The 15,259-nt window shown below is 39.0% G+C and overlaps 1 protein-coding gene across 2 annotated transcripts; it reads right to left on the reverse strand.

The window, feature by feature from the left end:
• Nucleotides 1-3,704: 3,704 nt before the first annotated feature.
• On the reverse strand, nt 3,705-8,476 carry LOC110771026 (pentatricopeptide (PPR) repeat-containing protein). 2 transcript variants are annotated; one of them, XM_021975260.2, is made up of 4 exons: nt 5,270-8,476; nt 4,528-4,602; nt 4,345-4,440; nt 3,705-3,769 (listed from the first exon to the last, which is right to left on the reverse strand). In XM_021975260.2, exon 1 carries the CDS (start codon nt 8,127-8,129, stop codon nt 5,772-5,774), a length of 2,358 nt encoding a protein of 785 aa, XP_021830952.2. In that variant the 5' UTR covers nt 8,130-8,476; the 3' UTR covers nt 3,705-3,769; nt 4,345-4,440; nt 4,528-4,602; nt 5,270-5,771. The 2 variants fall into 2 exon arrangements, with proteins under 2 accessions (XP_021830952.2, XP_021830953.2); XM_021975261.2 differs by having other exon boundaries at nt 4,528-8,476.
• Between the last annotated feature and the right edge of the window lie 6,783 nt (nt 8,477-15,259).

Consider the following 15,259-nt stretch of genomic DNA (forward strand, 5'->3'; position numbering starts at 1 on the left):
TAAACTACGAAGAGAGGATATACGCACGATCAATTGGCCTAACTCGCATATGCTGAATCAATTTAACTGTTAGAAGTTTGATATGTCTACACTTCTAATTAACTGTTAAGTGATAAGTCAACAATGCATACGTTTCTATTTGTTGTTCTTCCTGGGTAGAAGTTTGATATGTCTAACACTTCTTAACAGATAGATAGCACTCTTTTATCATCTATCTTAGTCATAAATATTTGAGGGCAACGAAAGGTCGAAGAAATGTGTTCTTAGGTATCCTGAAAGGGCACAAACAATTGACATTTTCTTACTTAATTTTTTTAATGCTCATAATTAGGCAGAAAAAAAGAAGAAGAAGTCATTTTATCCATAAAGTTTAGCTTAATGACTGAGCTATCAAAGCCTTTCGAAAGTTCTGGATTAAAATTCTGGCATATTACATAGTTCAACACAACTTAATTGAAAGTACGTCTATTTTCATAAATAAATAAAAATTTAAAGTACGTATACATATGCGTCATATTTTTATTTAAAATAAAATTATGAGATGTCCCCTAATTGCATCACATTTCGAGTCTTATTTAGATTGAGCGCAGTCATCCTTCTCATATTAAAGTATATAAACCTCACTTATGATACAAATTCGAAATTAGCATATCATTATTTTATAACAAAGATTTCAATTAAAAATGCACCTGTGCTTGCTGACTATTAGCTGAGATAATAACAGGTTGAGATGCATTTCAACGCATCTCGTTGTTCACGTACGTCACTACCCAAAAATATAGGGCAAGAGTTAGGTCATAAAACTAGGGGTGGAAAAAGAAATCCGCCCTTATACAAGATGGTCTATAAATGCGGGTCTTTTTAATCAAGACAATGAGCCGGCCCCCTCACACCCAAATTTGAATAATCCTTTTTATAAATTAAGTTAATTTAAAGTCGTTTGTATAAAAAAAGAATATGTCCTTCATATTTACCCTTCAACAAATGTTACCTCTCCTAGGCAACCTAGACACCCAAACTCAATTGGAATGGGAATCATGCGGACCAAAAAAACAAGGTAGAAAAAGGACTTGCCGTCTCGAGTTACAAAATACAGAGGACCCCTTGCCAGTGCCACTCGTTTTATTAGAGGATTAACCTTTAACCCTTGTCGCTATTAAATTTGTACACCAACCAAATGGTCAAACGAGACCTATCAAATTTTGGCTAAGATTACAAGCACGACCCCATTAATGCCTCAAATGTGAGGAGAAAAAAAAATCAGTCCATATGATATCGTGAGTTGTCACAATCATTTCTTGTTCCTTCCGTTTGAACATTGTCTAATTAATCACATATTAACAAAGAGAATATCAATTATGGATTTTGGCAGTTTTCCATTTTCCTAGATATATATTTCCTTTCACTTTCGTTAGTAAGGCATAGTTCAGTTGGTTGAGTTCTTTCATTTTCATCAACTTGAAGAGAGATTCGAAATCTCCAGACATCCATTGAATATTTGTGTAAACTGTTTTTTTTTCCAATCACTTGTACTAAAATATATATTTTTGTATATATATTTCCTTTCGCTTTCATGCTACTATATTTATATTTAAGCAATTTGAGGGAATCAATGACATTGTGCTGCAAGCTAAAAGGGTTTCATAGTGCATTTCAGCTAAGCCTTGTTGATGGCTGACAAAGCTGAGCTAGACAAACCCTAGGCCTTGTTGGACACTAGCAGTGGCAAGTAGCCACACAAAGCAGAGGAAGGACAATGCCACTTGGAGAGTACTGTCTCTCTCTCTCTCTCTCTCTCTCTCTCTCTCTCTCTCATCATCTGCTGTCCTAGACAGACTCTCCTTTGGCCTTTGGCCTACGGGGATTTGATTGAATTGGCATCTGGTGCCAATTTTGGTAGGCTTTGTACTTTCTATCCACACCACAAGCACAACAATAAAAATTCTAACATTGGTTTGGTGGGCTGTTGATGGTTACAAGAAAGGCTCATTGGGCGGTTACCATTTCCAATACTAGTTGTCGATCGTCTGCCAATATTCTATGGAAAAGGAACATATTCTCATACTCAACTCTCACCATGCACATTCTATGAATAACCAAAAAAGGATTTCGGCATTTTCGTTCCTTTTGAAGCCAAACAATATCTTTGAAAGCAAAGGTTTACATACTACTACTTACAAGGATGCTCCGAATCTTTTCAAGATATATATAGGGGGCAGGCAAGTTTGGGTTCCTAACACGTGTCCTTTGTATATTTAGCTAGAAAAAGTGGGGACAATATCATATGCTATGCCTACTCACGATCACATTGGTACATAATCCGCTGTGATGATCTATGGTTCTTAAAATAAGCTTTTATTCATATCTGTCAGACAGCCAACGAAATTGCTTATCGGTTCTCGAAATTCGCTTTACATATTGAAGATTCTAGAATGAGATTTGAGTAACCTTCAGATTTTATTTCTGATGCACTTTTTGAGGATTGCAATTCTTAATGTCTTTTTCAGATTAAGGAATATAGGAGAAAGGAGTGCTCTATCAGGGGTGGAGTCTTTTTGATCGTTATGCGAGAAGAGTGTAGCTACTACTTGGCTATAAATGCTTGAGCTCTTATATGTTGAGATGCTCGCTAATCCTCTTGATCTTAGTCTTAAGCTTTGATTGTACTACTTACTTTTCAATAATATATATATTATTGCTTTTACTCACAAAAAATAATAATAGTATAGATACGATAAACTTAAAAGATGTAGACTTCTTTAACCAACCCTGCATGAGATCACGAGATGCGATTATCAAAGTGTACTGGACATTTCTTTTTTCAGTCCCATAATGGCGTGTATATATTGGAGTTAGTTGGAAAGCACATGATGAAGTCCCGGCCCAATCGAACTATTTTCATCATTTTATGGATATCCAATTTTCCATATATGTGATAATGCCCACTACTCATGTGAATTATGCTTTGTGTGCACAAATGATGTAAAACAATATCTGAAGAGTTGATTTTTGGCCCAAGGGCTTTTAGGAACCAATGGGATCCCACATTTCCATTGGTTTTCATATAAAGAATTTTGTATAAATACTGTTTCACAAAGTGACACAGGGCTTTAAATGGCATGCAAAAATATTATAAGGTTCTCTTCGGTCTGAAAAATCTTATAAGGTTAAAAACTCAAAATGTTGTAATATAACTCCCAAGGTTTTTGTTTTTTACAATTCAATATTTTTAATTATTGTAATGTATGACAATGGGGATCGAATACGGGTGCAAAGGGACATGCACAATGCCTTTGCCGACTAGCCTAATGTACACGAAAGTAATTGGTTGAAAATATAATTTTTCAACTTTTGAACGTTAAATATGAAGCCCAAATTTTCTTTGCATTGGGCTTCAACATCAAACTACGAAATTGGGCTTCAGATTGAATTCAAAAGTGGCAATCATCCTGAACCATTGACCCTACAAACAATCTTCATATCCATTTCCAGAGACTCTGTAGGAGAATCTTTTGATTTCCCATTTGTATGATGATGATTACATTTTTTGTCTGTCCAAAGAGAATGCAAGTCAGAAAGGCCAATTACATGCGAAAATTGAAGAGAAATCAACAAATATTTGCTAAGAACCTTACCTTGACATTAACAACAGTAAAATAAGGGACTAAATCAGACAGTGGTAATTTAGCATCAATATTACCTACCCTCATGTAATCTTATTCGCCATGGTTTCCCCATGCGTGAGTCATATAGTGCTATGCTGCAATCACTACCCAGAAAAAAAAAAAATCATATATAATTTTCTCTCCTAAATATCATTACAAACAAGGAAAGATGGAATAAAATCATTACAGAAAGCAGGGATTGAAACCAATTATGTCGTTATAGCAAAAGAAACCACCAACTTCCCAAAATGGATGAACTAATTGCCGGTTTGGCACTTTACTACATGTTCACAGCATAGCAGAAAGATATGCAGATTTTGGGTAATATTGGAATTTTCAAATTTCCTTCAAATTCATGGCATATTAGAGGAAGAGAGTACAAGGGGGAAGAGGAACATGTTTCCATAAGAAAAATGGACGCTGACCAGCACACAAGCTGCCCTTTGCAGCTGAACCTTCTTTTACAAGAAACGTTTTTGAAGATGCTATATACTTGAGTCTTTTATCAGTACCATTCCTTATTACACCAAAACAAAAGTAGCTGCAAGCTCAAATTAGAAAGCAATTTATCCAGGACCAAAAACCAATATAAACAAGCACATGGTATGGTATCTAATGTGCTTGATGTACTAGTTTTCATAACTAGATGAGTATCTTATCTACAAGCATCAATGCATACCTTGCTAATGTTGCCAAGATATCTGGCTGTCCAGGATTAAATCGAACAGATACAACTGTGTATGTTCCCCATTCAAAACTCCGCTCTGGTGCAGACCTATGCATCACAAAGTCATTGTCATGGTAAGAGGGATAAACAGTTTTTTTTTACTTAATAGAAGAATAACCAGGGCAGGAACAAAACCTGTTGTGGTTTCATATATCTACTCCAACTCCACCCATAGCAAAACAATCAAAATTCCACTGGTGATCAACTGACCTGAAAATGAGAAAGTAAACCTTAATAGCAGAAACCTTGAAAATCATAACACATATCAAATAACTTGTAAAATTAACTAATTAGTTTCTTCCGAACATAAGTTTCCAATGGCTGCAAATATCATTTATAATTAGCTAGGTAGGTAATATAGAATACGCATGCATTGGAAAGACATATGACAGTATTAGGAAGGCAATACCACAGCAGATTTATTGGATGATATGTAATATACATTTCCATTTAGGAAATGCTATATACATATCCATCCTGGCCACACAGACACACAGAGTACTTCTGCGTATATATCCACCAAGAAAGCACCAAATTTTTTAGTTTTTATTTTTTATTACATCACAGAAAGAGAAAATAACCTGGAAAAGATAAAATGCAGAAGAACACACACTAAATACAATCTTTATGGCCCTGTTCTCAGCCAATCAAGAAAATAAACTGAACCCTAATTAAGAAACGCTTAATTGGGAATTCGAGTTCTGTGTCTTAATTGGGAATTAGGGTTCTTCATCGCAGAACCCTGATTCTTGATTTGGTTTCAGATTAAAAACAACCGTAATTCCCAATGAAGCATGTCTTGATTGAGGATTAGGGTTTAACTCATCGATGAAACGAAATCCCTACAGAAAACCGAACAATTAGGGAGATAATTTACCTCTTCAATCCAGCAAAAAAAACCTTAAAAGTACGGAATAGGAATGGGAGGTTTAAACCAGGAGGACCTCCTACAACCACTGATACCATATTAGATTACCACTTGACCCCAAAAGTTTAAGCTGTTAGAGAATGACTCGATAATGTATATCAAAATAACAAAAACCCTTGTTTTCACTTCTGGCTGTCAACACCCTAACCATGTTAGAATCCGTGGCAAATAATTCTTTCAAAGACAATGCACCTCCAAGGTATAGCAGCACTACCAATTGCCATATTGTAATGTCTCCCAACATGCTAACATGATTTCCGAAAAAAGAGTTTCAAAAGAGAAACTCCATCTAAGAGGATTCTAATAGCAAGCAGTATGGAACCAACAAGTTAGGCTACATGTCGCCTGCTCTCTTTTCCAATTATCAACCATCTTCCTGATAGCAAATACTACAAACATCAATTTCTGTACACTTGAGCATCAAACTATGTTTAAATCCTCATTCTTATGCCTACCAATAGTCTCGACAAGAACACAGCCCATTCTTAAAATGGTGAAAACGAGTAGCATCTCTCACAATGATTTCTCTGCCCACAAGCTTGGATATAAATTTGATGGCAGAATGACAGTCATTACAAACTCTGAGGTTCTTCATGATCCTCAGTGTAGTGTTCTCTGGAGTATTTATTAGCCCAAAAGCAATGGCAAGTTTCTCACTGTGATATTTAAGCATCTTCTCCTTTGCTTCTTCGCTAACGTCATGCAATACTGATTCAGTGTCAGGAATAAAGCCAATATTTTTGATCTCTTTCCATATCTTTTCCATCATCTTGTAGATTGCATCTCTCTGTGCGTGACCTCCATCTTCAACCCCAAACACATGGACTTTGTTTTGAATCTGAATCCAACTAAATCCTTGTTCTTTCTTCACTCTCCTATCCTTCATTGACTTTCTAACTTGTGCAGCATCTGCCCATCTTCCACAAGCTGAATACAAATTAGCAAGGGATGAGTAGGCCCCACTGTTGTCTGGATCTATAAGCAGCAATCTTTCTGCTGCAACCTCTGCCAGATCAACATTTTTATGAACCTTACAAGAAGATAAAAGTGAACCCCAAGCTATAACATCTGGCTCAATTGGCATACTTTGTGTAAAATTGAACGCTTCTTGAAGCAATCCAGCACGCCCAAGCAGATCAATCATGCATGCATAATGGATATGGGTGGGTTCAATTTTGTGTACGTTCCTCATCAAATTATAGTAGCTCCTGCCCTGTTCCACCAGTCCCACATGTATACAGGCAGAAAGCACGCCAACATATGTTATATGGTCAGGCTTAATACCAAGTGACAGCATCTTCTCAAAAAGTTCAATGGCTTCTTCCCCGAGACCATGTTGGGCCAGGGCTATAATCATGGAAGTCCAAGAAACAGTATCTCTGTTCCAGTGAACCAAATTGAATACTTGCTTTGCACCACTGATGCTTCCAGCTTTGGAATACATTGAAATTAGAGCATTGCTCACAGAAACTGAGTACACTTCCCCTGACCTCATGGCACTTGCATGAATTTGTTTACCATAGTCTAAAGAAGCCACGCTTGAACTGACACTTAACATAGCTGCTAAGGTGTAGCTGTTTGGTCTGGGGCCTTCATTTATCATCTTCCTGAAGAGCTCCAAAGCATCATCATTCAACCCATTTTGCACATAACCAACAATCATTGCTGTCCATGCAACCACGTCGCTGTCTCTCAATGAATCAAATATCTGTCTGGCTGGGTTTATATCCCCAAGCTTTATGTATCCATCCAATAGGGCAGTAAAAGCTATAACATTGAGGTCTGAAGTCACACATTGCTCTAAAACCTTTTGAGCAATTTCCAACCCACCAGACTTAGCATACATTGAGATCAAAGCATTTTTCACTGCTTGGGATGTGTCAAGCTCAGCTGTTATAATAAGAGCATGGATTTGTCTCCCGATTTCCAACTTCTCAAGGTTAGCACAAGCTGACAAAACACTTGACAAAGTGAACTTGTCGGGCTTTAGAAAAGAATCCTTGAGCATACTTGAGAAGATAGTCAGTGCCTCCATATCAAGCCCATGCTGATTGTATCCTGCAATTATTGAATTCCAAGAAACGACGTCGCGTTCTGTCATTTGCTTAAACTGAACAAGAGCAAGGTCAGCACGACCACATTGCATATGCAAATAAATCATAGCATTCCAGCTCGATGTGTTTTTCAATCTTATCCTGTCAAAAACAATCTTTGCTGTCCTTGGATCACCAGATTTTGCATACATGTTTAGAAGACAGTTTGCAACAGAAACATAACTACCAACAGCAAGTTTAACAACAAACGAATGAACCTTCCTACCAACATCCAAAGCCTTGACAGCAGCACATGCGGAAAGAATATTAGTAATCGTGAACTGGGTCACCGTAACTCCATCTGAAATCATATCTACAAACATCTGAATCGCATTACCAAAACGACCCATCTGATTGTAACCCACGATCATGGAAGTCCATGAAACAGAGTCGCGTTCAGGCATTTCATTAAAAACTCTAAGTGCTGCATCAAATTTTCCCTGCTTTGCATAAGCAGAGAGAATCGCATTCCAGGAAAGTGTATTCCTCACAGGCATTTCCTCAAGCACACGGTGAGCATCCAAAGAATACCCAGTTTTCACGTACATGTTCATAAGGTTATTCATTAAGAACACTCCGAAGTGAAGCCCGGATTTGATGATTTGGGCATGGATTGATTTCCCAGAAAATAAGTCTCTCTTTCTGAGGCATGCTTGTAGGTGAAATGCGTAGGAATCCGAAGAAGTGGCAAGGGAGGGCGGCTTTAGGGTCTCCATTGGAATTAGACACTAACGTGAAGTACCAACAAGTTAAACAAAAATAAAATTAAAAAAAAGGGACCAATTGTAACCAAGTGGCCAAGAAGAATTAGCTGATGAAAATGTGGTTATGGTATCTTTAATTCGAGCCACCAAGTATGGCAATGAGGGAATAGTGTTTGAATTGCCACTGAATTCTAACGGGGTTGGATCAAATCAACATAAACAACAATTACCACCTTCAAGTGAGGGGAAGTGAGAGATATAGAAGAAAGAGGGAAAGACAGCAAGAGAGGGAGCGAAACAAAGAAGAGGGCTATCGGTGAACAGGGGAGGGAGGGGGTGAGGGGCCTATGGGGTGAGATTGGGTGGCTGCTAGGTTTTACTTTTAATCCTTGTAGTTTGATGAAATTTCTACTTTCGTCCATATGGTTTCAATTATGACAATTTAATCATTTTAGTTTGATTTCATTGCAATTTAAAGACACGTCCAAATTTCCGTCTAATTTCTTGATGAAATAAAAATGTGTCTCTTATGTTACCTGGAGGGGTATTTAGGAAGGAATTAAATGAGAATTTGGATGTGTCCTTGAATTGTGATAGAATCAAACTACATGAGTTAAATTGACAAAATTAAAACTAGATAGACCAAAGTGAAAAAATCGGCAAACTATAGGAATCAAAAGTAATTGTTTCTCATATTTTTATTATGAGGAATGTTATCTACCTTTCCCATTTACCTTCCCCAATTTGTCTTTCCCATTCTTTTGTTTATTTTTTTGTTCGAAAATGAATGACGCCAACTACATAAACAAAGTAAGCTGCAAAGAAGCAAATAAACAAAGACGCCACCCACAATAAGGCTACAACGTCCAATCTTGCAGACTGCAAGCAAGCAACTAAGAAGGGGGGCAAGGGAGACCATCATTGTTGAGAACATGCACTAGCGAAGATAGTGGTCTATTGAACCAGGTCACAGGGTTCATCCTCGCACTTGCCAGAGACGCAGTGTGATCTGCTACCACATTAGCTGTTCTTAGACACCAAGCCCAGCTAGTATCAACAAAATTTGGATGGCCAAGCTGCTCCTTTATCTTACAGAGGAAAGGATACAGCTCCCACAGTCATCTCGAAATGTTTCATTGCACTCCACGAATCACTTCTCTACAATCCATCTCAAACTGAATTTGACGAAATTGATGCTCAATAGCAAAGAAACACGCTTCTACAGCAGCTAACGCTTTCGCTTCCAACGCCGAATTTGCCAAACAGGGACACACCTTGGCTGCAATAAAAGATCCCAGATGATTTCTAGCAATTAAACCAATGCCACCTCGTTGAGAATCTGCATACCAGGCTGCATCAATGTTTATTTTTATTTTTGAGGCAGAAGGGGGGCACCAAGTACAAATTCTCTACTCTGGAGGGGTGGAAGGCCTTCTAGTTGCCACTATGTGAGCTTTTGCTCTCAAAAAATTAGAGATAGCAGAAGAGGATGCAATCACAGTCGCCTTCGGGGATGGACTATAGCCTTCCATGGCCGCTTTACAGCGGGACTTCCATATATTCCAGCAAGTGAAGGCCAAAGATGATGTTATTCGGGCTCTATCCACCTTGCTCAACCCATCATGAAAGAGAATATCATGCAACCACCCATTCAAAGTTGTGATTTCATTTCTGCAGATTCGAATGTTTAGGCTACTACCAAACCAAACTGGATCAACCCATGGACAAATAAGCAAGACGTGTTCCACATATTCCACTCCAGAGCTGCAAAGGCTACAAGTAGGTGAATTAATGGATTTCCTTTCAAAAAGGCTCTCATTTGCTGCTAGACTATTCCTCAAAGCACGCTAGAGGAAATTTCGAATCTTAGGAGGACAATCAAATTTCCAAATAAGTTTCCACATCCTAGGATCAATGGAAGAGGAAGAAGAGGCGCTAGCACGACCCCCTCTAGTGGAGCACCCATGCAGCCAATGATAACCTGACTTTACAGTGTACTTCCTCGATTTCTCCCACGGCCAAATCAATCTATCACTAGCCGCAGCAGACCCAATCGGGACCGTGACAATAGCCGCAGCTTCCTCTTCACTTATCAACCTCCTAATAGAATCCAAATTCCAGGTGTTAGTACATATGTCCATTATAGCAGCAACCTTTAAATTTGGATCAAAATCAGAAGGGGATGTACAATGGGGATGCAAATTTGGAAGAGACGGGACCCAACGATCAATCCACACCCTGGTTTTGGACCCATCCGCAGTTTTCCACTGAGCACCATTAAAAACGAGGTCACGGGCATCAAGCAAACTCGACTAAGCCCAAGAAGCTCGGCTGCCCTTTTGAGCCTTCATGAAGGTGGAATGGGGAAAATATATGCTCTTAAGAATTTTTGACCACCACACATCCAGTTCGGTGAGGAGACGCTAACACTGCTTGGCTAGGAGGGAAAGGTTGAACTCTTGAAAGTTCCTGAAGCCAATTCCCTCATTTTTCTTCGCTAAACTCAGCTTCTCCCAACTAACCCATTGGATTTTCCTCTTCTGCTCCCTTTGACCCCACCAGAAGTTGGCCATAATGGAATTAAACTCATTACACAGGGAGTTAGGAATGCGAAAAATGCTCATGGGATAGGCTAGAATAGCCCGGACCATAGCCTTCAGCAAGACCTCTTTACCTCCAACTATAGACTTTCTTGCAAATCCTTTCCTTGATATACATCAGGGCATCTTTCTTTGCTCTTCCCCATAGAGTAGGAATACCAAGGTATTTTCCGGGATCTTCGACATCTCTAATTCTCAGAGAGCTTTCAATTCCCCTCATGTTTACTTCATGGGTATTTGGACTAAAGAACATGCATGATTTTGAGAAGTTTACGAGCTGGCTAGAGGCTTCACAGAAATCATTAAGAAGATTGACAAGATGGTCACAATAAGGCTTAGTGGCTTTAAGGAACACCAACGTATCACAGCAAATAAGATGTGAAAAATTGAAGGATCCCTATGGCCAAATTAATGCCCTGTAAAACATTGGAATCAACTGCTTTGGATATCATTTGGGAGAAGACATCACTTACAAAGAGAAACATATATGGAGAGATAGGATCTCCTTTCCGAATACATCTTGAAGGTTTGAACCGCCTCCTCGATTGACTATTAATAATAATTGCAAAGACTACAGATTTGACACATCCCATTACAAAACTTATCCATCTTTCCACAAAACCCACCCTCCTCATCACCTCTACTAAAAAATCCCACTCCACCATGTCATAGGCTTTATTCATATCCAGCTTAGATCCCTCTATGCTCTGTCATGTCGTCTGACCCCAATCTGACTTGTTAGTTGTTGGGAAGCAATACCCACATCATTTCAATTTCACTCGCCGTCACGCGCTCCATCCTCTTCCTATCTGGCCCTCCTATTGACTGTAGCTGCTCTCATCCGTTCACATGTGATGGTGTTTCTCAATTTTGGCTAGTAGAATTCTCGGATAATTGTAGCGCGGGTCCAGTTACCATAAGCAGCAGTGCCCTCTAGGAGTGCTTCAAACTGGCATTCATTCGACCAGTGCCCGATTCTCCAGCATTAGTAGCATAAATCCCCTAATCTATCAAACTGAAGCTCCACCCAAGTTTATGAACCATCTGCCCTTGGCAGCCAGAAGCCAATAGGGAGAGGGTTTGTGGTATCTATCCAGACTCGAAATCTAAGAAAACCTCTAGCCTGGTTTGGGTTTTCGTACTCGATCATATCTCTAATCTTATCCCATATCTTGAACATGTTGTCCTCATGGCACAGATTAAAGGGTTGATTTTGTGGCCCATTTAAACAAACTCATATCTTGGTTGGTGAGGTTCTTAAAGAGGGTAGAGTTAAATGAGGTTGTTAGGGGGAATGAGTTCCAAATTGAAAAGTTATCTTCAAAACTAGATCTACAGGGGCAGTTTCCATTAATACAAATTAAAGCTCAAAAAAACTTTGGGTACCCTCTTCTCCCTCCCCGAAACCCCCAACTAGAAACACAATTAGAAAGAATTTGAGCTCTCTTCCTCCTCATGTAGAATTCGAGTTCTCGTTGCTAGAAACTCAATTAGAAAGAAATTGAAGAACTGATTTTAAGAATTAGACTTACTAGGATAGCCCTTGGCCTGAAATCAAGAGGAGGAGGCAGCATGTGCACACTTGGAACTTGGATAGGATTTTGAGAGTTTAAAAAAAAAATTAAAAGTTGAGTCTGAAATTCTTAAAGAGAGAAACAGCAAAATGAGAGTGACCTTCAGAGCTATAGAATTCTTAGTAGTTTTATAGATTATATATGTATCTCCCTAATTGTAAGGCAATAAAATAAATTTAAACATTCATTAAAGATGAAGTAGACAAACCATAGCCATAGGCCTTAAACCCACATGAGGCGGCGGCACGTGCCCACCTAGTTGGATAAGATTGTGATAGTTGAGAGCATCCTGTGACAAAATAATTAAAAGCCTATGAAATTCTGACATTATTGTGGAAATGGGACAAATGTCCTAAAATATAGGAAAATTACTGACCACCCAAGAATGAGGAATTTCCAGAGCTGATTGCAAATGAGATGCAAGATCTCTAAGACGAGACACCACGAAGAAATTAGATTTTGAGCAGTTACCCACTGAGTTGAGGAGTAAATGTTCAAATCAAAGCTAGTATTAAACACTCCGACTCCCATAGACAGCTACCTTTTAGAATTTATGACCACCACAAAAGGTGGAGAGAGCTCTCATAGTAGAGAGAGGGAACTCTCATAGTGGAGAGAGTTCCCATTCTTTTGTTGATAGGATAAAACAGACAATTAATGTTTTAAGCACAAAAGAGATCATTCTTCCACATATACCCTTAATAAATCTAACATCCAAAAATTAAAATAAATCAATAAAACCCTACTTTTCTTGTCCATCTATTTAACACCTACTTAACACTGTTAAGTTAAATAAAATTAGAAAGAAATAATACAAAAAAATAAATCAAAATCAAGTAACCCAATAACAACAACCACTCCCAACTCGACATCAACCTTTCCTCACCATTGGGTTATTGGGTTCTTTGTCTTTCATTATTGTTTTAGTTTTTGTTATTTTATTTATACTTAACAGTATTAAGTGATAAACACTAAAAATATCCTATTCGAGTTTTGCTTTTTTATAAACAAGCCAAAAACCCTAGCTCGCCACCCTTCTGCGCCACACGAAAGGGGCAAGGAGGTGGCCTCGACCTCTCCTCCCCTAACCCCCAATCTCGCCCTTATCTTCCTTATTTCTCTCTCTCTCTCTCTCTCTCTCTCTCTCTCTCTCTCTGTTTGTATCCTTTTTTTTTCTTCTCCTCTTTCCTTCCCTTTCATTTATCGTGGATCTTGGTTTTATTTTGTTGTTTTTGTTGTTTCTAGCTGCAGGTTTGGTTGCAGATTTTTTTGATTTGGGTATTTTTTGCTTGGTTGTAATAAGAGTTACCGATGGTGCTATCTGTTCCGGCGGAGCCAGTGACATTGACATAAGTAGAGGTAGTAACAGTTGCTATGTTGGTTTACATGTGATGTGGAAACAGACAATGCGAAACACAATTGTCGCCATGATTTAGTTGCCGTTTTTGGCCAACATATATAGGGTTTTCGCTCCAGTTTAGTGTTTGGAGTTACAATAATGAAAGTTACCAGTTTGTGTGGGTTGGGGTTTAGCTAGTGCGGCATTAAGGGTTTAGCTGGTATGGCATCATGAATTTCTTCGGTTGCTAGAGAGGATGTGGAGCGGTGTTCATGTTTCTTGTTTTAAGTCTATTACTCATTAGGAGTTTGCTGTGTTTTGTATTCTAGGTTTCGGCTACAATACAGATCTGTTGTTGCGCGATGAAGATGTATAGTTAGTCTGAGTACGAGTCATTCGAGATTCTGAATCAGGAGGTTGACTATTTGTTGGTGTAGGGGTTTTTTTATTCCGGCAACTTCAGATGGGTCTGGGCTGCTGTAAAGATAGTGGATGATGTCGCCCCTTTTGCCTAAGTTCAAGAATCAAACCCCAAAACACTCCAAAAGTTTGTGGATCCTTAGGAAGTGCCTTGGTCTCTTTCACCAGCAAGATTGATAGTTGTGACAAATTAAGATTATTGCTTGGCCTGAGAAGCTTGTGGCATGGGAGCTAAATCTTCATGAGTTTAGCAATAGAGAGAAAAAGAGAGAGATAGAGAAGCCTAAATTTATTAGGAAAACAGAGACTTAGAAGAATGGGAAAGGAATATGGGGAGATTTTATGAAGGAAGAGAGATGGAATAGAGGGATTAGGAGGCTTGAGTTGGTTTTCCAGTAGCTTGAGGGATTGCTTGCTCACTCTGGATGAGTTGAGTCGATGGGTAGGAGATGCCCCTTTTCATAGGCGCTGAAAGCTCCTTATTCCGAGGAAACTCTAGCTGGTTCTCCCCAATATTGCTAATCTTCTTCTTCCTTTTCCTGTCGCTTCCTCCAATTCAATCCTTTTAAGTGAAACTTGCTCAATCCAAACACGTTGGGACAAGATTTCTTGGAGCTCTAAACCCATCTTGCAGTTGTTCCTTGCAAAACCTTCCATCCTTGGCAACGCTCCTCTCCATTTCCCTTTTCTTTTCTTACATAATCTTGTAGAAGGAAAGAATGGGTAAATAAGCTAGTCTAGAAGACGTTTAATCTCTAACGGCTCATGTATCAATGGGAACACACTTGTTAGAGCATGGTTTAGTTTTAATTGGCTGGTTTGATCTTAGTTTGGTTTTAATAGGGATGTTTGGAATTTATTCTATCTCTAGCCTGCTTACCCATGTGATTGGGCTCAAGAAATGGGCCTGGGTTTTGGTGCTTCCAAGTAGCCCAAAGCCTCCATTCCTTGAACCATCAATGAGCCTCATAAACACTCGTAACCATCCATACCACAACCCGCTCAGTAAGCCTTATGCATTCACGTGGCTTGGGCCCACTTAAGCTTGTCGGGTGGTTTGGCACCAAAATAGAGGTTTTCGCTTGGCATTGTGCGTTATTTGCGTGCTTATGCTCGGGCTTTGTCGTATTGCAATGGACTATGGCGGGCTAGGTGATGCTTGATAAGACAATGGGCGTTGTTTCATAGAACATGTACATCTTTACGGGC

This window comes from Prunus avium, chromosome 3 (genome assembly GCF_965620075.1).
Source record: "Prunus avium chromosome 3, drPruAviu1.hap1.1, whole genome shotgun sequence".
NCBI lineage: Eukaryota > Viridiplantae > Streptophyta > Magnoliopsida > Rosales > Rosaceae > Prunus > Prunus avium.